This window comes from Anastrepha ludens, chromosome 6, assembly GCF_028408465.1.
Source record: "Anastrepha ludens isolate Willacy chromosome 6, idAnaLude1.1, whole genome shotgun sequence".
NCBI lineage: Eukaryota > Metazoa > Arthropoda > Insecta > Diptera > Tephritidae > Anastrepha > Anastrepha ludens.
In genome coordinates this window covers 120,911,347-120,938,447 of record NC_071502.1, presented here as the reverse complement: position 1 = coordinate 120,938,447, position 27,101 = coordinate 120,911,347, and the positions used below count along the sequence as shown (strand labels likewise).

The following is a 27,101-nucleotide window of genomic DNA, read 5'->3' as shown; positions in this document are numbered from 1 at the left end:
GCGTTGCGTGCTTAACCTGTTAAGCGATTAGTTTTTCTTAGACAGGTCGATTTACTGTGCTGAATTAATTTCAAGCGAAGACTACCGATACGAAACCGGTTTTCAGCCAAATATTGGATTCACCGTGCGCGTTGGCTGAATGATTATGATAACGATTATCAGGAAATTCAGTGTTCATGCTTACTTTATAATGTCAAAATAACAGGGAAATTTTTGTTTTTTGCTTAACTTTGAATTTCGTAGGAAATGCAATTTCCTTTTTCGGCATGACGCACATATACGACATTAACTAAAAAATGATCTTTTGAAATTGACGCTTATATACGACATAATCACTTAACAGGTTAAAGATTGAAACCTACAAACTCGAATTGCATATACATATATGCAGTATTGAACTAATTATCGCGGAAAGCCTCATATTTTGTAGCTATAAAATAAATATTTCAAGTAAAAAGTGCTAGAAAAAATGGTGCGAAGCTTGAACTAAGGAAACAAATTATATATAAATATATATATAATTGCCGCGTACAACACTCTTTTTGGGTGTTTGGCCGAGCTCCTTCTCCTATTTGTGGTGTGCGTCTTGATGTTGTTCCACAAATGGAGGGACCTACAATTTCAAGCCGACTCCGAACGGCAGATATTTTTATGAGGACCTTTTTTTATAGCAGAAATACACTCGGAGGTTTGCCATTGCCTGCCGAGGGGCGACCGCTATTAGAAAAATGGTTTTCTTAATATTGGTGTTTCACCGAGATTCGAACCTACGTTCTCTCTGTGAATTCCGAATGGTAATCACGCACCAACCCATTCGGCTATGGCGGCCGCAAATTATTTATGTAAAAAGTGCTAGAAAAAATGCTGCGAAGCTAGAAATGAATATTTCATGTAAAAAGTGCTACGAAGCTAGAACTCAAATTCTGACTCTGGAGCACAAAAACAAATTCTAAACCAGCTCCAAAAGCAATATAATAACTTGGTCACCCTGTACTAACAAACATTTCGTGGGTAAAATTTCTTTGGCGAATGAAATTAACAACTATAGCATACTTTTAGGCGTAAAATGTAAAATGCTGATAAGGTTGTATGGACCATTGTAAACGTACGAGATTGTATAGAACAAATTAAAATAAACGAAATTTTGCAAATAAAACGATTTTGTGTAAATAAAAAATGCAGTGTTTTTTTATTAAAAAATTATTTTTCATATATTTCGCAATAATGGAAAAAATGCTTGTAGGTATGCAAAATATTGTGTGTACGCGTATAATAGCTTATACCTGCACGATTTTTATGTATATACAAATTATAGCATTAAAATATTTGTATAATGGTAAGGTAATGAAAATGCATAAGATGTATGTATTTATGTGTGAATGTAGTATGTTGCGAACACACACGCATATGCAGCTAATATACGTTAGTACCAAACGGTTTATGTATCTATGCTTAAAGTATATATGTAAATGTTTTTTTTTTTGTTTTTATTATTTTATTATATGAATATGTGTAATTTACTAGCAGCTATAAAAATTAAAAAAAAATTCAAACGACAATTACTTAAAAAATTGCAAAAAAGTGAATATTAACCCGCGTAAAATTTGAGTTGTTTTTGTTTATGTTCCAGTTTCATTTTCTGCCGGATAGCAGTAAAACTTGCGAATACTTAAAACCGAAACGCGTTGATTTCCTACAATACAAAGAAAATTCGTTTTCCTTAACAAAAAAAAAAAAAAAATTAGATATTTGTTAAATTTGTTTGCTGTTCATAGTAGCATAGTAAATCGGTATATGAGCAGAGAAATATAGTCACTATTATACAGTGCGTGTAATACTAAGTGTGTGGAAAAGCAAAAATAACATTTTTATAATTCGTAACTTTTCAACTAACGACTAATTCGTGAAAGAAGCGTGACGGCGCTGAAATACGCATTTCAATAGATGCATATTAATTAAGCTTAAATAAACTAGACATACCTACGCGTAAGTATGTATGTATTACTTGGCAAACGTACGTTTTAGAGTGGCTGTGTCGTCGCACGGGTAAAAACTTAGTTACAATAAGTCGGACCTTTGCTTCTTCTTTAAATAGTACAAGTCTTGTTGCATATATGATTTGCCTACGCACAGGCTGGTGCACATAGGCACTGGCATGTGTCAAAAAAAAAAAAAACAATAATAATAATAAGAAATAAAAAAAAACGCTCTAAACACACTAAACTAAACTTAAATGCTATTGATCTCAATTTTACTTTGTGATTTTGACTAAATGATTTGCTTGCTGAGTAGCTGAGTAGCTGACATTACGTTTTTACAATTTATATATAAAATAGCTTTCATCGTATTTTACGCTGTTTTACAAATAAGAATTTATTTAGTAGCGAATGTCTATGCGCATGTAATAATAGGCAGGCGTGTGGAGTCTCTAGATTTACAAAGGTGTTGAGCCCCTTCTAGCCTGCTCGCTGCAGTGCTTGAAACTTGTTGTCGTTTTTTATTTACAAAATAAATAACTAATTGCATTACGAATTAAGTGTTACATAGGTACGAAAATAATTTTATAAAAATTATAATTATTTAATTGTAATTCCAGTTTATAGGTAGGTTCTTATACGAACGTTTGCTCTGTTTCAAACCAGTCACATGGTGTTGTTGTATTTTTTCATATATATCTTTATATGCTAAATGTATAATAATTTTACTAGCAAGCATTGCTGACATTTATTACATTAACCTACACTACTAACTACGGCACATTTGCGTACTGTTATAAACCTATCAATGTACACTTTCTCTCTCTCTCTCTGAATGCGGCTTGTACTCGAGATACAAAATACTTAAATACATACGTTTGTATCAATTAAATAGCAGTTTCAAAAAGTCTTCTTGTATTTGCTTTGCATTGCATGACATTTGTTAGCGTTCAGATCTACGCAACTAAGTGGCTCTTTTTATATAAAAAAAAAATTAAAACCATGTCTAAAAAATATAAACATTAACAAAAACTATGCATATAAACATATTTATTTACAAATAAAAAATATGAAATTTGTTCATTTGTTTTCTCTTTGCAACTTCCTTAACGGGTGGGCTAGTGGACACTTGTGCCCTATGCTGTTGGCTGGTTGGCGCGTTTTTTGATAAGGTTCTGTCTTATAAAGTGCTTTGAGATAGCGTTTGTAAGTGATTTCTTCAAAGGGCGCTAAAAGTGTTTGTCATGATAGCAACGAGCGGAGTTTGTAGAATTCGTTTTATTTTTTAACAATCGATTGGCGCGAAATTTCGCAAATTTAAATTACTTTGTTGAAATTCTGTTTTAATACTCCTTTTATATTCAAAAAAAAAAAACTAAGGAATTCAGACCGTTTTCATAACTCAGCATTCAGTTTATTAACACGCACTTCGTTTCGTATATTTTCTTCATTATAAAAAGAAAATGCATATTAGTAGTTACTGAATAACGTCAAAAATATTAAATCAAGCTTGACTTCTGTTTTAAGGGGGAATACCACTGTGATTTTTCAAAATAAAATCGATTTTTTTTGCATTTTCTTAAAGTAGATATATTCAAAAATATGTAAAAAAAAAATTTACTTAAAATCTTGAAAATTGACGAAGTTATACCCAATACAATAAGTGCAGGTAGTGAGTTACAACGGCCAATGAAAACTTTAAACGCGTTTTTCTCAAAACGACTTTTCTGAACACGGTGGCCTCGATTTCTCGAAGACTTATGAACCGATTTTAATTTTTTTTTTAATTTTTGTGCATGTATTGGCTATAGTCGTACACAGCCGTTTTCAAAAATTCCGAAAATTAATATTTTTTCAAGCCTTTCGAAAAAAAGGTTAAAAACACAAACTCAATTTTCAAATCTGCACCATTTTCTAAAAAAAAAAAAGATAATAATAATATATACCTATAAACCGCCACGTACGACGATAGCCATTGGCAGCCGGTTCTACGTTACCGGAATGACTCGGGTTTTTCCCGACCAAGGGCTGCCGCCCCAGTAAGCTAGCCCTGTCTAGTGTACCGTATCCCATAGCCATTGATGTATAGATTAAGCATTTTTTTGGGTTTCTGCTTTCAGATGATTTTTCACCGCTATATCGTGGCCACCAGGGTGCATCAGTTTTTTATGACGTCATTGGCTTAATATTAATAACAATTGTAATTTCTAATATTTTTAATTAAAAATTCGTGTCAGTATAGTTGAATATATGTTAAATAAATTTTAATTTGTCCGATCTTCAAATGATCATCCCTACTTATAAAAAAAAAAATTCATGAAAATCACTTAATTTTCACGCGTTCTGCGTGGCGTTCCCCCTTAACTCATTTCTGTTATGTGCATTTTTTTAACTATAAATCACGACAAATAAGTTTGATAAAATTTACAAAAACAAAAAAAAAAAAAAATCAACTAAGGTATCACATGGCATTTAGCTAAACTTTTTTTTATGAAACTCTGTTGCTAATAACAATGGAATTGAATTGAATTGCATTATTGAAGTCACTTACAGCACTCTGAAGCACCTTACAGTACTACTCTATATTACAACAATTATGTGCTATGAGACATTTACATATTAACGGCTGGTAAATGCTTGATATTCCAAAGTATAAGAATGGATAACTTTAAACTATTACTCAAATATTAAAAATAATAATTAAGCTTACTAAAACAAATAAAAACATTTTGCTAAAGCAGACAAAATCAACTAAAAACGCATATAAATTAATAAATATAAATTAATCAATTAGAACTTCACACACTTTTTCTTGTTTTTCTGTTACGCGATTTAAAAGTGGCTTACTTGTTATTGGTAAAAACACAAAAACCAAAAAACAAAACATCTTTATATGTATGCTAATTGTCTTATTGTAACTGCTAAATATAATTTCTACGTTTTGCTCTACAATAATTTGTTATGTTAAATTTTTAATACATTTATAAAAAATAAAATTAATCGAAAATATATATCTGAACTTAGGTGCGATTACAATTTACATTTGTTTGCATGTTCAATTCAATATTCAGAATAATTCTAAAGAAAAAATACTAAAAACTTATCTATGTTGTATAGTTGACCTGCAGTTTTCATACTAAACTCGTCTAAATCCGTTGCGTAGTAGTGTGCGCTGCTGATATACGAAAATGAAACTGTTTCAAATTAACCAATTAACCACTAAATTAGATTGCCTCCAAAGCATCGATATATTTTTCGGCTTGTTACAATCACACAAGGATAGACGTCGCAACTTAGCGCTGCATTTCTTGCATCTTTTGCTATTCTCAGTAGGAGATCATTGAGCCGTTGTAGTGTATATTCCACTATAACTTTCTTCAATTTTTTAAACATTTAATGGCGTTTCTATATGCACACGTTTCATCGGCTTACGCGGATGTTTGCGGCGCTGCTGCATTTGCAATCGGGAAATAGCAATTACACTTTGCTGTTGTGAGCTGCGCACCGTTTCTACTAAAGTAGCTAATTCTTCTTCGTCATCTAAAGCAGAACAAGAAAGTCGTTTGTTAAAGATCACATCAATATTTTTTTACTACTCTGCTAATATACTGATATTGCTTGCATACTCACTATTTTCATCATCTTCGTCCTCATAATCGGAACCTTCCTCTTCATCCTCCTCATCTTCGTCGTCGACATCATCGAAGAGGTTAGGCGAATATGGTAATTTGTAAGCAGTGGCAAGTAGACCCTCAACCTTAATCTTCTCTGCAGGACGCATTTGTCTGATGTTAACTGTCTTTGTGTATGGTCCCTCGCAAGTTGGGACCCACTCATCGGATATGCTATAGCAAAAAAGAATCGTTTCATATTTCACCTTTCACAATCAATAAAAAATTGGTTGTTGAAGGTTTACTTACATTTCACGAGGCGTCCAAGAAACGAAACTTTCGTAAGTACCTTGCCGTGTGCGGCGCTGCATCATGCATTGACCATGAAATGTTATCGCGCTACAGCCATCAGAAAGCACGCTAATCTGACGCAGACGATGCTGAAGACCTTCCATTATTCCGGCATCAAAGAAGTCGAACATTCGCGCTGCAGCAAATTAGAATAAATAAATAAATAAATTAATGATTTAAACATAAAAAAATTTATCGGGTGTTTTTTTAGCTGCATGAGCACTATCGATATCGATAACTACGGTATGACTGCTGAGAATGCCAAACTTTGTTAACATTTCTGTTCGGTAAGGTTTGGCAAGTCATCATGAAGCATTTAACGCCAGAGAACAACGTTTCCAAATTGTGAAAATTTACTTAAAAAAAATTAATAAATAAATATTTTCGCGAAGTTTACAGCGCCCTGGTGATATAGTCGGTCTTTTCGAAATTAGAAAGAAGCTACCATTACGGCGAATGGTGGCGCTATCGAGCCATGCTGACTGAATTTTGTTTCCAAAAATTAATCAGCTAACCATCGACGACATTCGGCTCCATCAAGACGGCGCAACTTGTATGGCGCACTTAACGATCGATTTATTGCCCTTTCGCACGAAAGTCGGTTCTACGTAACCGGATAAGGACTGTCACTTCAGCAGCATTCCGCAAACAGGTATGCGAAATGTTTATGCTACTACAACAATGGATTTATTGCAATATTCAAGCCTCCATTGACGTTATACGGCCAGATTTATTGAAAAAAAAAATTGGACTGGACCGTGCTAACTTGTAGCCGCGGCGAACATAAAACGGTTCATATTAAAAAAAAAAAAAAAAATACAAAAAAAAAATAAATAAAAAAAATAAAATAAATAAATAAAAAATTAAAAGGAAAAAAAAAATAAAATAGAACAAAAAATAAATAATAATAAAAAAAAAAGATTTAATAAATAAACAAAATAAAACGAAAAAAATATAATTAAGCAAAATAAATAAAATAAAATTTAAAAAATTTAAAAAATTAAAAAAAAAAAAAAATCATTCCAACAATATTTCTGTTTTGTATTATCATTTTAAGTTCTCAAGCTCTTAAAAAATGCCAGATATAAATTGGCAGATAGTAACTTGAAGTTTGTGGACAAAGCGCGTTTCATAATTATAGCACAAATTGATCAGTTTTTAAGTTTTGCAAACTTGCCTTTCCTATTTAATTTTATTTATTTATGAAAATAAAATTCATTCCACTGGTATATACAATCATCATACAGAAGTTATATAAATTCCAATTTCAAATTTTGTGGAAATTAAAAAAGAAAAAATCACCAAAATTCCAAGCGTTTAATCAGGAAAAATTCTACTATGTGGTTTTATAGCCCATTGAATTTTGGAAGGATAAAGTGCAAGTTTGAAGTGCCTCGAAAATTGTGTTGTTTTTGACAATTTTTGAAGTGGAACTTTTTAGGCGTCGATGGACGAGCGAGAATGGAGAGTACAATTTCAAGGCCATGCAACGTTTTGGGCATTTTCGTTCCGCGGGAGAGAAAAAAGATATAACCTAGAGAAAAAGGAGAGAGAGCTATACCTTATATATATCTTAGATACACTTTAGCCTATTTTTCCCGAGTTTTTACTTGTGGTTGCTCATTTCTAGTGAGACATTACTCTGCCTACTTTTTGGCGCTTGTTTGTTGGTGCAAACTTGTAGGAAATATATTTTTGGTGCCTACTTTTTGGAGTTATATTTCCTTGGTGCCTACTGTTTGGGGCGTTTTTTTGGTCCCATTTTTTTGGTGCCTACTTTTTGGCGCTTACTTCCGTTTCCTAGCTAGTGCTTGTGCGTACTATAAAGTGCCATCCATTCCGGCGTCGGATTCATTGGTATTGCCTTGCGGTAATTTGTGCCATTGCTGCGGTCCTGGAATCGCTGCATTTGTGCGGGTGATAAACGCTCGGAGTAGTGCGCGTTGTTGCCACGGTTTGTGTCACCGGTCGACCCTTCTCCGTTTTTTGTAAATTTTGTCTATTTGAATTCTCTGCAAATGTTGTGAATTTATTTCGATATATATTCTTTCTCTCTCTCCCTCTCATTCTCGGGTCTTGAAAGTTTCACTTCTATTATGTGTACTACGCTGCACGCACTTTTTTTGTGGGCGGTTTTGTGCATTTTTTTTCATATAACAAAATGCTCGAAATTTTTATATGGAAGAAAACGCCCAACATCGTCAGCAAAAAAAAAAAAAACAAAAAAAAACATTGTCAAAAATGCACGCGATTTTTCGTATAAATTGTCAAAACTTATAAGCCCCTGATCCTTATTTATGAAATGCACTTTCGACTTGGCACAGAAAATAATTACCTGAGAATGGTTGACGTCGATAGCGCAACTTTTTGCCATTCTTTCGCAATTGTTTGGGCACTGGTGGATCTGAGGTACGTTTGTTCGAGCTCTCCTTATTTTCGGTAGCCGTAAAATGATTATTAATATGTTTTTGCAGAGCCAGCTTTATATGAAAGTAGATTGTAATATTTAAATAATTAATTGAGAAATTAAGAAAATTCTTTATGCCGCGTTTTTACCTGTGATCCAAAACGAAGTCCGCATCCTTCGACAATGCACTTGAACTGTTTGGAACCTCCATGAGACAGTACATGCCGTTCCAACCAGCGGCGCGAACACGATTCCTTGTTATATACCTTGCAACCGACCCAGAGGCATGAGAATGGACCGGTTTGTGTGTTCACATGTTGTGTCTGCATATGATCCAGTAATTTGGAGCAGCTGTCATGCTTCTTATTGCATTTATCCCAGTAACATACGCCATCATGACGTTTAGCACCTTTTGGACCATAGCGAAAACCGCCTGCTTCTGCAGGGAAACGTATAGTTTTCGGCTGAGAGAGTATTGGCGAGATAGCGCATTTAGGCAGTGATTCACTGTTGGACTCAGCGAGTTTGGTGTCGATGAGTGTAGGTGTAGAGTTGAAGCAATTGCTGCTACTGGACGTTGACTGCGGATCGCCGCTGATGCTGCTACTACTACTGCTGGTGCAGCTGTTCGAATTGCTATTGTCAATGCTGTTAGGCAAATTGGATGCAATAGGCACGGCACTGTTGGAGGTAGAACTTGTTGTTGTTTCCGATAAAGAAGCGCCACTACTTAAATCAGCGCTGAAAGTCGTAGGTGGTGAGATCGGTGATGGTACATTGCTGTTGATTGAATTGTTATCGCTGGAGGTGGAACGCAAGCAGCTGATACTGCGGCTTGCGCTATCTGCACTGCTGGCGCTAATGCCGGACAGTGGAGTGGGTGGCGGCGAATTGGAGTCAATCGAATTGATGATGTTAGCTATTACTTCAGCTTTACTGCTATTATTGGAGCTAATAAAAAATATGAAAAACATAAAAAGTGATTAACTTCTTTTTTTATAGATTTAAAGCATAATGAAAACTTACATTGAGCTGACGATGGATTCGCTGCTTTCGCTAGCTGTCAAACTGCCTCCAATGCCAGACTCCGGTGTGGGTAAATCGCGTTTTTCGCCGATTTCCTCATCCACATTGGCATCCTTTTCTATATCTTCGAATCCGGCGGTAAGCACCTTCTGATTCGCCGTTGTGCCATCTACCGAGTTCGACACATCCGACGTAAGATTGGATGATATGCATGAAGATGTTACCATTTCGCTAAGCATATCTCTGCCCGTACCTGCAGTGACACATGATGCGGATGATTCTGAGCTAAGAGATGCAGAATTTGATTCACATGATTGTGTTGGCGGCAGTGGAGGCGGGGAATTGCGCGGTGACGCACCCACCGACGAAGAAGGTGCTGGGGATGGTGCAGAGGAACAGGAGGCGGATAGCGAAGAGAGCGACGGTGGGGTAGAGGCTTCAAGCGAGAGATCAGCTGCCGAAGACACGGAATTCGAGTGTGAGCTAAACGAGTACGATGAATATTCATTCGCTTGCGTGATGCCTTTGACGATGCTGGCCGAAGTACCGGTGCTAGTTGAGGGGTACATTTCAGTTGTGTCTTCCATTAGTTCGACCTTAATATCCCCCAATAGCATTTGATTATGCGTTGATGCAGTAAAGCTTTCCAATTTAATACCGCTATCGGATGTGTTAGCAGACGGGACAGCGGCAACTTCATCCAGAGGCTCCTCTTTGATCTTAGAGCAGAAACTATCGCTCGATGTGGTGTTGGAAGTGGAGCAAAGAGAAGGCGAGGACGCGGATGAATACGACGACAGCGATGAGTTGCAGAATGAAGGCAGTAGCGAAGTACACTTGTTAAATACGTTATTGTTGCTACTGTTGCTGTTACTGCTTGTGAGGGGTGCAGCTATTGTGACGGCGCCATTCGAATTTTTAACCAAGTCGAAGAGATCAGGAGTGGAAGTTGTGTTTGTGGTTGAAGTAACAGTAGTGCTGGCAATGATTACTTTTGCTGTTGGTGGCGCTGGGGAAGGTATGGTGGTTGTTATTGGTGTTGGTGTTATGCTTATTTTCGGAGCAAGCGGCGGTAATGGTGACAATTTAATGGCACTTGGAATTACTGTTGCATTGACACCGCCTGCCGCGGTAGTTGTTGTTGTATTCGTAGCCGGTGCGGGTGCGATGCTTATGAGTGCAGGCGTAGGCAGTCCAGCAGCAGGTAGCAATTGCTTCGTCATTGGGGCAGTACGACTGGTGGGTGACGACGCAACGTTTCCACAATTGCTAGAGTTGCTACTCAACGCTGGCACTAATGGAGGCGGCGTAGTAGGCGTGGCAATGATTTTACAATTGGTAGAGATCTTCGCTTTGGCACTTGCTAGTGAAGGTTTGCTTGGTGCGGGCGCTACTGGTACCGGAGTTGGCGCGACTTTTGGCATTCGCTTCTGATACGGTTTTGCAAGTGCTGCTGGTTTGTTTGCCGATGCGCTAGTGTTCACAGGAGTGCTGTTAACAGTTGCCGGCGCTACTGCCGCGGCGCGTGTTTTGCCATGTGAAATAGTGACCAATGGCGGCGGCTGCGAATTCAGTGCTGTAAATTGTTGTGGAGCTGTAGAGGCAGTGTTTGCTTTTACTATAGCCAATTTGGCAGTGTTCACGTTATTGACAGGGGTGACGGTTGTGGTTGCGTTAACTGGCAGTGGCGTTAATGTTCCTGCCGAAGATGCACTTGGCGCCGAGGTCACATTTACAGCCGAGAGGGGTGGTGGCTGAGTTGCTGTTATAAATTGTGGTTGTTGCTGTTGTTGTTGTTGTTGGAAAAATGCTAAAAGTTGTTGCTGCTGTTGCTGGAAGTCAGTGTGGTGCTCATGCGTGGTACCAGCTTGCTGCTGTTGTTGCTGAGCTGCACCAGCGAATATGGAACTTAAAGCAGGTAGCGCACTTGGCTGTATCGGTTGAAGGGCAGGCAGTTGCTGTGGATGCTGCATTTGAATTTGCTTTTGTTGTTGTTGCTGTTGGCTGTTGTTCACAGCTAGCGCAGCAGCCGCTTGTGCCAGCATGGCTGGTAGTGAGGCCGCGTTTAGCAGCAGGCCCGCTGGAGTGGCCATAAATACCGGTTGTGCAGCCGCTGCTCCCAAGCGTTGTAGCTGTTGAAATTGCTGCTGTTGTTGTTGTTGCTGCTGCTGCTGATTCGCCGCAATAGCCGCAGCGATTTGTTGCTGGAAGATCTCCTGGAAACTTGAGTTTGTAGCCGAAGCGGCTGCAGCGGCAGCAACGGCCGCAGCTTTCTGTTGTTGCTGTAATTGTAGTTGTTGTTGTTGTTGAAGCTGTTGTTGCTGCTTAATGAGTATATCTTGTAGGTCTGCGGCAGTCATCAAGTTGAATGGGTTGGCAGTGGCAGCGGCACTAGCGGCAGCCACCGCTGAAGTTGCTGTTGTTGTAGTTGCAGTAGTGAATTGCTGCAGTTTAAACACAGTACCATTAAGAAAATATTGGGCGGCTGCTGCCTGTGCAGCTTGTGCTGACGTTGCTGCGGCGGCTGCAGCGGCCGCTGTTGTATTGGCGTTTTTCGCTGCTGTTGCAACATTGTTCAACTGCATTATATTTGCGCCATTGGTGGCAGCTAATAGCTGAGGCAGTTGGACTAGATTCGGCAGTTGTACGGCGGGAAGTTGATAAAGCGTCTGACCAGTTGCAGGTGCGGCAGTTGTTGTTGTCGCAGTGGCTGTTGCAACCGGCGCTAACTTCGGAGGAGCTACTGCTGACTTCAGCTGTGTGGCCGTTGCTGGCGTAGACGCATTAGTTGTTTGTGCAGGCAAACGTATGGCAGTAAGCAGTACTGCTGGTGGGTTTGCCGTCACCTGAGTGGCTGTTTGAGGCTGTTGTGTAGCTGATGTGGCCGCCTGTTTTGCAGCAGCTGCTTCAGCTTTCGCTGCGGCTTGTTGTTGCTGTTGCTGCATTTGTTGTTGTTTCATTTCAGGCGTACGCGGCGCTATGGCTACATGCTTTTTTGCAGGTGATTTACCGGTCCCATTTGTATAGTTTCCCGAAGTTGAAGGGGTTTTTCGCAAATTAGGCGCGACCTGAGCAATTTTGGTAGGCTTACTCCGTTCGATCTTTTTCAAAGCAGGCACCGGCATGGTCGGCATCGCAGTGGCTGCGGTAAGTGCAATCACACCACCTGCGGACGAACCCGATGTGACAGATGTTGATGGTGTGGCAGAGTTTGAAGTCGGCGCCGATGGAGCTGCTGCAATTATGTTACTATTTAAAGACGTAGATGATGAAATTAGAGCTGGTTTGGGTATAGAGTTACTGTTGCTACTACCGCCACTGTTATTGAGGTTGCTATTCTCCTTCAACTGCGCTAATATGTTGAAGTATTTGTTTAGTGAGGCAGTAGTGGCAGGTGCACTCATTGTAAGCGAAGTTGTACTCATACCAGTGCCCGACGAACTACAGGCCGCGATCAGCACAGATTCCATATTGCGTTTAGTGATATTATTTTGATGGATTTGCGATTTCATTTGAGACTTAAAGTAACCGGTGATTTTCGTCTGCGACTCCTCTAATGCCGCCGCTTTCAGTCTTTTTGCAGCGCTAATTCCACTTGCGCTGGAGGACGTGCTCGCGGAAGAACAATTTGTCGCGCTATCAGCACCAGCGTTCCTTGCTTTTTTACCTGAGTTATTGTCTGGAGACATTACACTAACAGCACTACGCTTTTTACTTTGTTGCGCAGACCCTGGCGAGTTAGTTGGATGTGCGGTACTACTACTTGACGCAGTATTCCAGGGCCATTGAAGTGTAGGTAGTCCATTACGTGTGGTGGCAGTGTTGTTTTTTTGTTGTTGCTGTTGTATTTGTTTCAATTTGGCAGTGTTATTGTTACTATTGCTATTTGTTCCAGTGACAGTGTGTGCATGGACGTTTGAGCCACTAGTGGAAGCATTCGAGCTAACATTTGTCGCTTGTCCACTGTTGGCGTTGCCTTTCGCCGGAGCCAATTTTGTTTGTGTTGGCATGATTCTATGGCTTTCGGAGCCACTTTTACTAGCCTTGGCGGGCGAATTGCTCTGTTGCTCGTCGCCTATTATTGAGTGTTGGCTAAATGGTGAGCCCGGTTCCGATGCATCTTCACTCGAGCCTGTATTGGAGTCTGTGCTGCTCAGTGATATCACAACGCCACTGTAATAAAAACAAAAAAAAAAATTAGAGAATTTTTTTAACTTGGTACAATTTTATAAGGGTTAGCTACGCCCGTTCGCCTCACACTCACACACCTATCACTCATAGTGGAATGAACCGAATGCACACTTATCAAGACATATTTTCTATATTTGGTTTTCCTAATTGACTTTTATTACGTTTTCATTAACAATTTCGTTTTGTTTTGCTAAAGAAAACGCGCTTTTAAACAAATGGTTTTTTGTTCTTTTTTATTGCTTTTCCCCAAGCCATTTATCCGCGAGTGTTTACAAACAGCTGATGGTGTGCTTGTATTCACGAGACGGCAGATGGCGCAGGCAAAAACATCCACTAGGTGCCGCGCTTATTTCTATGTATCGGAAATCGATATTTTAACGAATACATAAAAACTATGGCAATTATTATTATAATAATTATTATATAAAATATTTTGATAATAATATATTTGGTGTCTGCACTAAGGGTAAGGATTAATTAAAATACTCTTGAATTTTTTTAGAAAGTTTAGAAAAATTCTTTTACCTTGTTGGCCTTACATTGGCCTTAAAACTGTTACATCATGAATAATTTCTTTTAGGGTGCCTCTTCAATAATTAAAATAACGCAAATGGAATTATTATACATATTTCGATACGAATAACTTTTAATTAAAATTAAAACTCTAATTAAAGAGCTGAACAAACCAAACAAAAAATTGTATTAAGTGGGGTTGAGGTTCAGAAGAGCATACAAATTTCTTGAAGGTAGATAAAATTGTCCAACAGATAGGCGAGGTGACAACAAAGTTTAAGAAATGATACAAGGATAAAATACATACATTTATATTCCACGTATAGAGGGCAATTGGTAGACTTGGCGGAAATTGAGCGGAAGCACCATAGAGGCCGTGAAGTCGAGTGAGAGTGAACAGAGAAGTGAGATATTATGGAGAAGCTAACAGCGACAGTCGAAACGCTGTAAACATTGGCATGTTAATGAAAGAGATGATAATGACGAAAATAGAGCGGCCTGGCAGCGGCAGCTGCATGCAGTGGTTGAGGTACCGAAAGGACGAAAATAAACGGGAATTCGATGTGAACGAAAAAAAGTTATAAATAAAAATCGTTTACCTACACACAACCACACATAAATATACTTACATATATGTATGTATGTGTTCACTTATGCATATGGACGAATGAACTCTAAGAGGTGTATGGGGTCCTTTTGAGAAATAAATGTTTTTGCAGTTACCAGTGTAGATTGTAGTAAGTGCAACATTAGTAGCGTTGTTGCAGACAGTGGTGGTGGTACACAAGCAATATCCACGCCAACAACAATAATGATAAGAAAAAGTAAAATGATGTAAAATAGAGCTCTTGTTGGCCGTTGGAAGTCGGTCGATAAACGTCGACGTGAACGTGAGAGACGACGCGCAGCCGATGGTCACACGAGCAACCAACCGTCTAACGAACGACAATGTGACGATGATGACAACGGTTTTGGGGATGGTGGCGGTGACCGCTTAAGCTTACGAGCTTACTACATAAAAAGTAGCAGCAGAAAGAAAAGAGTAAAAATTAGTACAAAAATAAAAATAAAAAACAACTAACGACAAGAAATTAAGAGTGAGGAAAAGTGAATAAAAAATGCTGGTACAGCAAATGCATACAATTTAGTATAAAATTGCTGAGATTGAAGAAGTGATGGACGTTTATAAGGCAACAATATGTGACAGGTATGAAAACACCAACAACGTTAACCAAACCAGTGCAAGCAGTGGAATTAGAAGCCGCCGCTTGTAGATGGTGTATGTAGTTGATAGGACGGCCGTCTGCCGCCATAGAGACGACATCGGTTAGGGTCTCCAGCAAATAAAAAAATCGCTAAGCATCAACTTCTAATGCGGCATAAAATGTTTAGCCGACAAAAGCCGATGCGTGTGAGCTGCGGCTGCTTGACTGTCAGGTATTTAAAGCGGAGCTGCTCGAATTAGAGTGAAGCTCATAGCGCAAGCGACCGACGATTGGTACACCGCAGGCAGTCGCAATGAAAGTGGTGCGAGAGATGTGCGTACGTTTGGGTGCATATGCACATACATACATACATACATATGTATATTGTTTAATAGCAATTGCCGCTTATTCTGCATCTAAAGATCAACTACGAATCGACAACTACATATGTATGTATGTACGTACTATGAACTGAAGCACCGTTGAGGTTTGTGCTGTTGTTGTAAATACTTTAATTTGTATTGCTTTTGTTATTGTATTTGGAGCCGTTTTTCGCTTAGCTGCGATCTTACAGCTCAAACATTCATGCAAGCAAACATACATGCATACATATTTATCCATTTGCTGTTGCTTATACTTTTTCATTATAATATATATAAGCATAAGTATATAAGTATATGCATATGTATGCGCGATTATGTGTTTAGGTGGGGATGGCTGGTCTCTAAATTATTTTTTCTATGCCCCATGACCATCTAAGCGCATACCCTTACTCACTTGTTTCTTTCTGTGCTCCTTTTTTGTTAACTGCACATTTTCATCTTTGTTGGCTTCAATGGTTTTTATAATCCGCAGAAGCAAGCGAATGGGGTAAAAATATCTAAGTGTGTGCGCGAGGGTAATGAAAGGTGTGACTGCTGGGAAGAGGGTTATAGGGAAATGTGTATGCCTTAGAACAGCGGGGGCGCCTTAACGATTTGTTTCCTACTCAATTCAAAAAGAAAAAATGAAAACGACCGTACCCCGAAGAATTTTAATACACATTATATGACTGCTTTGTAGATACCATTTCTTTTTCTACTAAATATTTTCTGTTTATGAAATTCTTCCTTTTCTTCTTTTTTTTTTAATTTTTCTTTTACATTTTTTTTTTTTAATTTAACTTTTTATTGCTGATCTTTTGATTAGCGCTTTTTATCCTGACAATTTGTGTAGACTTTTGATTTCATCCTTATTATTATTTCTTAAATATACATTCAATGGCGGCCACAAATTTAGACACCTATGCCATAGAGAGAATGCTGTCTAATTCATTGTTCGTGGGATTTATTTCAGAATTGCCTAATTAGTCTAATTTAGTACTTTGGGTTCGAGGTTGTTTTAGGGATCATTACTTTGGCAATAACGAAAAATATCCCATGGACATGGATTAGTACAATTCGAGGCTAAGTTAGTTGACCTTTAGCCTTCAAAATGTGCTCTAAATTTGATTTAAAACGCTTACGATTAGCCAATTCTTCGCTTCTTAGGGAAAAATTTGTATGGGAAAGCTATACGAAATTAAGCAAGCAGAAAAGATCTTAAATGAAGTAAGCGAAATGGCGTCCACACGACAGTCGGTTCAACGTTACCGGAAGGATTCGGATTTATATCGGGTCAAGTACTGTCACGCCAGCAGTATTTCCCAAACCTTTATGAGGAATGTTTATGCTGCTATAACAACAACCACCTCAAACGAAATTTTTTATAACTGCATTAGTCATAAGGAACTTGCTTAAAGCAGTGCTGTCAAGTATTTAGACGAATATTATATTAGTAACAAATTCATCGATTATTTTATATATTTATATTTTCTGTATATATAATATATCGCCGGCCGCCGTAGTCGAATGGGTTGGTGCGTGATTACCATTCGGAATGCACGTTCTCTCTGTGCGAATCTCGGTGAAACACCAAAATTAAGAAAAACATTTTTCTAAGGGCGGTCGTCCCTCGGCAGGCAATGGCGAACCTCCGAGTGTATTCCTGCCATGAAAAAAGCTCCTCATAAAAATATCTGCCGTTCGGAGTCGGCTTAAAACTGTAGGTCCCTCCATTTGTGGAACAACATCAAGACGCACACCACAAATAGGAGGAGGAGCTCGGCCAAACACCCAAAAAGGGTGTATGCGTCGTCAATTGTTCTTGCCAATCTTTGTTTGTCCATCACTTTGTTTTGTTAATTGTGTTCAGTTTTGTTAATAGTGTTTAGTGCTGCTAAATTCATAGAAATGCATGCGACCTATTCAGATGCCCTATCAAACCTACTCACTTAATACCACACTCCCTCTGGACCTAAGCTGTCGCAGCAGCACATTTTCTGAGTCTACCGTTAGATGAATTAGACGAAGACGATCGGTGACTACACCGCACTCACAGGGCTTAGTAAGCTTCTACAACAACGATCTGTTGTTTGTTTTATTCGCAAGTCGCCAAGTGGTTGGCCAATCGAAAGCAGATAAAATTGTTATTGAGTCTCTCTCATTAATCTATACTATAAAGGTGAATGTCTGTACGTTGTCCGCGCATCATTACGAAACGACAACACCAAATGACGTAAAAATTTGTATACCTTCATATTTTCACCCAATGAAGGTTATAGGCATGTTTTTATGATGGAACTCCCTTCCCACAGCCCCTAGGCCGCGCCACCACTCTCATTCGTCACTAATAATCGAATATTTGCTTAAATTTAATCTAAAAAATCTTAGTTTTTCCTATTTCCCACTATTTATAGCACACTCTAGACTCCATAATCCGCATAAGCTGTTCAACTATGACCCAAATGCAAAGTTCAAAAACGGTTTGAGATAGAAAATTAATAAAAATAATTTTGCTTTATATTATTCTGATTCGTTGTTTTGATTTTATTCAACGAGACATAGCAACGGATGCCGGGCATTGTAATATTATGGTTATTAATAAAAAAATATTTTCTATGAAATTATTGTTTGTAATTCTTTTATATATGTATGTACATATCCCAAATCCCTCAAAACTACTCCTACACGAGCGGGGCCGCGGGTTAAAGCTAGTATATGTATATAATAAAGCATGCCTCATCTTTTTTCAATTACATGTAACCTAGTTGTTTATAGGCAATGCGAGTACTATCAAAAAGGACATTTGGAGCGTTCAATACATTAAAATATTACGCCTTTTCTGTTCGCCACTTCTCTACTCGCAATCTCTCTTGAGAAAAATTTACAAGCGAAAGCAACGGCAAATTTCTCGGCAATTGAGCGAGGTCAGAGAGGTAGCGAACAGAGAAGTGGCGAATAGAAGAGGCCTATTGTTTAATTTTTATGCTAGCTGTTTCAGTAAACAATCTAAAAATTGTTTTTGCCCATAATTTTTCCCTTTGAAAAATAGAAAATTAAAAAATTCGTCTTTTATGGCACACTACCACAGATTTGTATTAATGAGTGCATGTTGCTATGGAATTCTTACGTTTGCTCTCAATTTTTTCTAGTGCTAATTAAACTAGTTTTATAAAATTTGTGTAGTATTTTACCTTTCAGCCTTTTTTCGTGCTTCCCTTGCTCCTTTTGAGAAATAGTGATGCGAGTTTTATGCCTTGACTATTTTCAATATTACAAAGTCATTTTTGTTGTAGTTTTCAATTAATCAAATAGTATGAGATTATCACTGTTTCGATTTATTTAGTTATTTTTTGTGCGTTTTGCTTTTTGTGTTTTGTTTTATTTGTTTGTTAGAAAGTCCCGTCAGTGCATATTTTTCCCTTCACATCAAATGTTTCTAAATTAGAAGAGATTGGATATTTAAAAATATTGAAAATTAAATTTTTTTGTTTTTTTGGCGTAAAACCTTGGTTTTAGAAATTTTTCGATAATTTTAAACACACGGAGTCTAGTTGCTTGGTTATTGTTTTATACCAATTAACCTCAGTTATGCACTATTTTTTGTTGTTGTTGCGGTTGGCTTTGCGTGGGAAACTTTTTTTACTAACTATTAGAAAATCGAGTGGCCGTTTGTTCTAGTTATTAGCTATGCAGTTCGCGTTATAGTTGCGGTTGTCTGTCGAAGCTTTTTTATTATTCCCATTACACTATATTTTTATTTTATAGTTGCCATTCAGCTTACGCATTAAATTTAAATATTCTACTAATAAGTATTTTTTCACATTGTCACGCCATTTGCGCACCACTTTATATTTTTCTAATGCTCAATTTAATTATTTTTATTCACATATTATTTACATATACGTATACATTCATACATATGTATGTATATACGTTTGTATTCTTGTTGCTTTTTCTTCACGTTTAAACATGGAATTAATTTGAAGTGGCTGTGCGATTTATTGCGGTGTTGCGCTGCGCTTTATTACTTATTATTAGCATTTAAATTCGTTGCCGTTGTTCTTGTTGTTGGTGCTGGTGCTGGCGACGTGTTGCACACATGGAATCAAGATGCATAAATTATGCAACCGGCGCATGCACTCATATATAGATTTTTACATACAAATGCAAACATACCGAAGTGCGGGCACTATTTGTAGCCACTGTAAAAAGAGCGACGGAAGCGGAAGTCGTTAAGTTCTTTAGCACTCGGCTTTTATTAACATATTTATTGGATTTTAGTTGCCTTTCGTTTTTTTATGCTTTTTACATATCAATTTTAGTGCTTCATATTGAAGACTTCTTCCCAAAAGTTTTTTTCATGCATAAGCATTTTACAAAAGAAGTGCGAGTACGTTTTTAATTTTTTTATGCGCTCCGTGATAAATTTATTGTAAAAAACGCTTCGAAAATTCATTTACCCAAAAAAAAGAAGAAAAATTATTTTTTGACTAGAAAAAATAATAAAAGGAAGCCTTTTAAGTTTAAATAATTGGCGCTTACACCCTTTTCAGGTGTTTGGCCGAGCTCCTCCTCCTATTTGTGGTGTGCGTCTTGATGTTGTTCCACAAGTGAAGGGACCTACAATTTTACGCCACCTCCGAAGGGCAGATATTTTTTATGAGGATCTTTTTCATGGCAGAGAGGCGACCGCTATTAGAAAAAACTTTTACCCGAGATTCGAAGCTACGTTCTCTTCGAATTCCAAATGGTAGTATACAAGTACAATTTATAAAAAAGTATAATTTAAAAAAATTAAACTCTGTTACATCTGCTGTATCCCGTACCTTCGTTGGAATTTGTATTTATCAATTCAAGTGACCTCAGATGAAAATTCAAAACATTTTAACGAATTTATACTCATATATGTAAATGAATCATCTTTCAAAAATGACGCCTAGTTGTCAATAGTGAATAATTCCTAGACGGTACCATTTTTTATGCCATCTTTAACATTTTTTAAGTAGACAAATGTTCAAATTTACATGATAGAACAACGCGTTAAAACTACTGAAATTTATTATGAAAATCGACGACCTTTAAGAAGAACGAATCGGAAAATTCGTGATTTATTTGCTGGAAATAATCTTCCCAATGAGTTGACACATCAAAAGGAATCCATTATTTTTGTGTAAAACTTTGCGTAAATGGTTTAAAACTGTTTTACTGTCTTTAGCTCCTGGGCGATGCTACGAGGACTACACATAAGATGCCAGTCAACCTCGATTATTTCTGTGATTTAATGACATTTTTGACGACGGGCCTGCCTGCACGGCATAAAATTATATTGCTTTTCAAAGGTAAAGCTATTTTTTTTATGAAAGCCCAAAAATTATGAGTTAATATTACATTCAAAACTATTAATTTTCAAGTTAAAAAGTATTCTCTAATAGCGCAATGCTTCTCGGCAGACAATGGAAAACAGCCAGCCTATGCATGAAAATTGCTTCTCATAGAAAAAGATCTGCAGTTGGTGGCGACATAAGGTAACGAACCATAGCTGTAAGTCTACGAACAATTCTTTGAAAAATAGCTTAGTTAATTTCCATTACGTTTTATAAGAAAATCGTGTGCCTCTTAAAAATTTTGAGATGCTAAATAATTTATGCAGAAAGCATAAAAGTTCTCGTTCCACTTAAACACATACATAACTACATCAAAGCGAATGCATATATTTATTTTTTTAATTTAATTCATGTATGTCTATAAGTGTTTTAAGCAATCACGGTGCATACTTCAAGGCGCATCAAATGAAACACAAACCACTACGTTTGTACAATGTGTTGCTAATTTGCCGTCGCGTAATCCACTTTCTTGTGATGTCAGCTGGTTTTGGTAGTTCACTGCCTTTAAAGTATTTTACTTAAACACTCGCAGACACTTTGACTTCGGCAACACGCCACGCCATCCAACTTCCTGCATTTGTATACCAATTTATTTTACTGTTCTTATTGTTGCCTTAGTTGTATTAATTAAGCGCACACGGCGTTCATGCTTCATATGTTCATATTATATATACATATATGCCTACACATGTTCCCATGCCTGCATGTATGCACGTATGTAAATATGTATGCTTGTCTGCATGAGCTGCAACTCTGCCGCTTGATATTCGCTTAGTGACACAAAGCAAAAACAAAAAAGCATCATCAACACCGCGTAAAAACAATTTCACTAATAATAATAATCAAAATGCAACAACAAAAACAATAACAACACAGCCGTCGCCCTAACCACAGCGACACACTAATAATGAAGAATAACAAATCAAATGTGTCTGCGCTGCTGTCTCGGCCTGGGCCGTTCAGATGCGCGTCGTCGCCCCCAGCACCCTAATCGGCCTATGACTTTGGCCGACCGAACGGTCGTGACCGATTGCTTTCGTGTCCGACCATGCGTCCATGCGGCCGACTGTAGCGCGGCAAGGCAGCAAGGTTCGTCGTTTTTCGTGCCGTTGAGTGCATTGAACGCTTAACAAAATAGAAACCACGCACCGCATACTACTACACCGCCGCGTTGCTTCTACTGCTACCTTCTTTCACTCATTGCTCAAACGGTGGTGGCGATGGTGGTGGTAGTGGTGTGCTGCGCTGCACACTGCTGCACGGATGGCTTTATGCCGCAACTTCAGTTATTACTGTTCTGTATGGCGCTGCTGCTCACCACTTCCTCCCCTTCGTTAAGCTACACGTACATAATTGCATACGAACACAAAACCAGCATATGTTTGTTTGTATGAATGTGCATAGTAGTTCTTCTGCTTTTTTGTTATTCACTATTTTTATGAGGTTTTCTTCTTTTACTTTTTGTAGTTTACACATTTCTTGTTCTTGTTCTTGGTTGTGTTTTTGTTTTCATTTTGTATTAGAAATTTTATTTTTATTATTGCCTCGGTCGTCACTGCTGCTGCAATGACTCTGGCCTCTTCCTGTTATTTCCATTGCATAGCACATTTTTTATAGTTTTTTATTATTATAGTTTTAAGTTTTTGACGGTTTTTAAACTGTGCTTTTTCGACGAGCATGAAAATACATACACACATACGACTATGTCGGTATAATCATGGAAATTTATACACCAACATAATTTTTATGCTTTTACATGAATATGGATGCAAGTGCAACAACATGCATGATAAGAGCAACAAAACTAAAAAAAAAAAAAAGATTTAGAAATTATTTCACAAGTGTTCATACAATAACACAACAGTTGTTTACACGAAGACGGTCTGGAGTTGTAGTACCTTGTATAGGCGCATATTTTATTTTAAATTAAAGTTGTAGGAGCCGATTTTTATCTCAGCATCAAGCGAATGAAAGTTTACTACTAAAGTACTAATTTTTTAACTTTCCCCTGTACTCTCTTTTTTCTCTTTTATCACTTTTCCCCTCGCAATATTATCACAGTGGATGATTTTGATTTAACGTCCAAGTAGGGCCTCTCCTAATAACCTCTAACCTAACCTAACTGGATTTTCAATTATTTTCTTTACTCAGCAACCTAATAGAATTCTGTAAAGGTATGTGCACATGTATATAAATCTTTTTAATTACATACTTTGTAATGACTACTTCAAAACTCAAACTAGCAAATTAATTGATGATCTCATTGAGTCGTTAAGCATTAATGTTCTATAGGTAAATAGAAACAACTGACAAATTTAAGCCAAGTAAAAAACTTAAAAAATTAAGTTATTCATGTTTTAAGACAAAAATTTAATAGAAAGTAAAATCCAATTTATCTCAAATAATTTTATTATCCTAAAGGCGTTCTACAGTTGCAGTTATAAAAAGGGAAATCAACTTATTTGTCATTTAATATAATAATATAATTTTATTATCCTAAAGGCGTTCTACAGTTGCATTTATAAAAAAGGAAATCAACTTATTTGTCATTTAAGTGATAACATCATTAAAAAGTAAGCTCTGGTTTAAAGAAAAATTTTATTTGGAAGCAGCAAATGTTTTAATTCCGTTTCAGTTTATTTCCGTTAATAAATCACTTGTTAAGTCTAGTTTGCAAAAAAAGCCTCAGAAATAGTTTAGTAATAGCAAATATTAATAAGCATAACATGACGGAGTTAGAGAATTGGTTTTCTGTCGCTTAAGTGATATATTAAAACGGAAGTATAAGTCACAATGTTCTAAGAAATTCTGTCATTATATGCATCACTATTTTTCTAATTGAAGGTTACGAAGTTTCCCTGAACTAAAAAAACACCAAAAATTGTCATTGCTAAAACAAACATTCTCTTTTAAATTGAGTTCTCAAAATATTAGCTTTCTTTTATAAGACGTAGGTACGAGTAACTTTTCAAGTTGATAACATTTAGCTGCTAAACTATCTATTGGTAATATCCCAATACACATCCACGTATACATACAGAGGTGCTTCATTTAAGTTTTGAGTTGTTTTTTATTTAATTGTTTACCGAGCATAATTACTTAAAATGATTCATCTTGTTCTTGCACCTCACTTTTTTATTCATAATTTATATCAACGTTTTTTTCTTTGTTTTTGTCATGCTTATTAATTATTTAATCAATTTTTTGGTTGTAAACAATATTTTCTCCATTGCAGTCTCTTCATCTTTTATTTCGTATTTATTCACTTCTTCATATTTCCTTAATCTTTCATTTTTCCTTAGCACATCGATGCAATAAACTCATTTGTTGTTGCTCCAGAGGGTTTTAACACAAATTTTTATCTCACTTCCTATCGCCTTTGGTCTTTCATTTTTCAATAAGTTCTAATTTTTCGTCAAGCTCCAATTTGTTGTTGTTCATTTGTATTTGTAGCACTTGGAATAGTCGCAGTGGGGAGTAACACAAGGGGATGGGGATGGATATAAATTGCGGGGGGCGTGCGCGCCCCAAGTCACTTCAAATAAAACAAGCAAAAAAAAAAATACGCCCGTACACAATCAAACGCTCACCGACGGAGGCAGAAACCGAACGAACGTGCCCTAAAGGCAGCTGCCGCATTGCCCGCCTAGATGGATGAATAGTTGATCAGCGGATGGATACATGGGCAACCAGCCAAGGCAGTAAGCTAGAACGACCGACAGCCAGACAGGCAAATGAAGCGCCAAGTGCATAGCGCGTACTTGTACGTATGTATGCGTGTATCACATAAACCGACAACCAAACAAACAAATATTTTTCAAAGCCAACACACAACGCAACAGACTATGCACATAGAGACTTCTACATTTGTATATATATTGTAAAAACACACAAACACTAAATACCAACTATTTATGCTTGCACTCTTTGTATGCATGTTAGTTTGTTTGTATATTCTTATAAAGTGTATCCAAATCGTCAAACAACTAACATAATACAGTTTTTCCGTATCAGTTTAACTTTAACGTCCGCACCGTTTTAGGGAAAATGTCTGACTGATTTATAGAATCCAGCCAAGTGACAGTGCAAGTCCCAAAAATTTCGTTTCTTCTCATCCGCACACTCAAAATACTCGTACATACATACATACATATTCTCCCATAAAAAAAGTCAGTAAAACAGCCAGCCTTGTGTCGCGTCGCCTTGCAGCACAGCACAGCCAAGAGTCAGTCAGTGTGCTGAGTGTTGAGTCGAGTCGCATAGAAGCGCGTCCGCGTTGCGCTGCTGCTCTTAGCTGCTGGCTGATTGCCTGCCTGTATGCTGGTACGTGAGTGCGTGCGATTGCAAGCAGGCAGGCAACAGTGAGGCAAATACTATATGTATGCAAGTAGGTATGTACGGATGCCTATAAGCGCGAGGGCCAAACAATCACACAAGCCCATGCATATGTGCTTGCAGCGGAGTGCTGTGCTGTGTAGAGACACATTCAAACGGGAATCAACCATTCATCCAACCAACCATTCGAAGGCTCGCCTGTCCGTCCGTCCAGCCGAATGGAAACGGGATGATTTCCCAGTTTTTCAAACAAACCTATACGTAAACATAAAAACAAACAAACTAATTTTCTCCTATTATTCTGTTGCTGCTACTGCGGCTACTAATACGGCCGACGAAGTTGCTGCTCTCATGCACTTGGCAGCATTGCAGAGAACCATTATGTTTTTTCTGTTCTCGCTGCACATAAAAACGGCAAATTGAGTGCCGCAACGAAGAAGGGCCATTGAGAATGCGGAGAGCGCATATTGAATGAGGGAACAATAGAGAGTCGGCGCAAACTCCACACGCATTGCCCATGCATACACCTACTACCACAAGAACATATGTACACACATCCATACATATATGCGGTGAACTCAAAAACAAACAGGATTAGAAGACTTCGAAGAGCCCATTATACGGGAGGACTAGAGGCCCTTATCATAAAAGGGCAGAAATAGCAGTGCCTAGATTGCAAATGATAAGTATATACATATATACATACGTATGTACAGGCATGTAAGTACACGTGTAAGTATGATATACCATACAAATGTATGCTTATATGAGTAGCTGCAAAAAACAAGTAAAAATCTAACAACACTCCACATAGGACGCTAACTTATAAAGATTTTAAAGCTTTGAAATGAGCAGTCAATTAGATATTCTAAAACTATTTCCACCTTGCGATGTGCCATTGGTGTTGAGATTTAAGTTTACAGCGCGCTTTTAGCCACAAAAACAATTTAGGTTATCCGTTTAAGCCTGGCAGTAAGTATTTATTAGATACATCAAGAAAAAGATGTGAAATTCTATATGACATGTAAAAAAACATGCCCCATTTCAATGCTAGCGCTGCGGCTGCTAGTATTCGTATATTATATGTATGTACAGTGGAGTCTGGGTATAAGGAACCCCCGGTATAATGAACACCTCGATATAGTGAACACCTAGAAATTTACATTGAGTACTCTAAATAGTGAACTATCGACAACTCGAAATAGTGAACAAAGCTTTAAACGCAACGGCAAGCATAAACTGTTAAAAAAAAAACTCAGAAACATTATTTACGAATTGAAGCTTTGCGAGGACCAAGTATATAACGCAGACGAGACCGGCTTGTTTTGGAAAATGCTTCCTGATAGAACGTATGTCAGCCAAACAGAAAAAACAGCTCCGGGGAGAAAAGCAGAAAAGGCCAGAATTACTTTTCTTGCATGTACAAATGCAACTGGTCAGCATAAAGTCAAACCGTTAATAATTGGGCATGCCAAGAAGCCGCGCTCCTTTAAGGCTTATGGCATCCCGGTAGACTATCGGAACTCTAAGAATGCATGGATGACCGCCAACATTTTCAGAGAATGGTTTCACCATTGCTTCGTCCCTCAGGTACATACATTTATAATGCAACTCTTGACATTTTTGCAGAGTATTTATTCGTTTTTAATTTATATTAGGTTCAAAAGTATTTACTACAGAAAGGATTACCAGCCAAAGCTATCCTTTTGCTTGATAACGCCCCTTGCCATCCATCAGAAG

The 27,101-nt window shown here is 37.6% G+C and overlaps 1 protein-coding gene across 5 annotated transcripts; it reads right to left on the bottom strand.

Moving 5' to 3' along the window:
* Nucleotides 1-1,191: 1,191 nt before the first annotated feature.
* On the bottom strand, nucleotides 1,192-25,086 carry LOC128868655 (zinc finger protein jing). Of its 5 annotated transcripts, none has more exons than XM_054110978.1 (8): nucleotides 24,932-25,086; nucleotides 18,834-19,078; nucleotides 9,372-13,544; nucleotides 8,495-9,296; nucleotides 8,274-8,418; nucleotides 5,897-6,074; nucleotides 5,607-5,821; nucleotides 1,193-5,516 (listed from the first exon to the last, which is right to left on the bottom strand). In XM_054110978.1, exons 3-8 carry the CDS (start codon nucleotides 13,379-13,381, stop codon nucleotides 5,362-5,364), a joined length of 5,505 nt encoding a protein of 1,834 aa, XP_053966953.1. In that variant the 5' UTR covers nucleotides 13,382-13,544; nucleotides 18,834-19,078; nucleotides 24,932-25,086; the 3' UTR covers nucleotides 1,193-5,361. The 5 variants fall into 5 exon arrangements, with proteins under 5 accessions (XP_053966950.1, XP_053966953.1, XP_053966951.1 ...); XM_054110976.1 differs by having other exon boundaries at nucleotides 24,936-25,086; XM_054110979.1 differs by having other exon boundaries at nucleotides 25,018-25,065.
* Nucleotides 25,087-27,101: the final 2,015 nt, after the last annotated feature.

What these genes read in the sequence shown, in the direction of transcription:
- LOC128868655 (XM_054110974.1), bottom strand. An exon ending in GAATCCATCGTCAGCTCAAT is followed by an intron (nt 9,297 to 9,371) that starts GTAAGTTTTCAT and finishes ATTTTTTATTAG; the next exon opens with CTCCAATAATAGCAGTAAAG. An exon ending in GGACGAAGATGATGAAAATA is followed by an intron (nt 5,517 to 5,606) that starts GTGAGTATGCAA and finishes GTTCTGCTTTAG; the next exon opens with ATGACGAAGAAGAATTAGCT.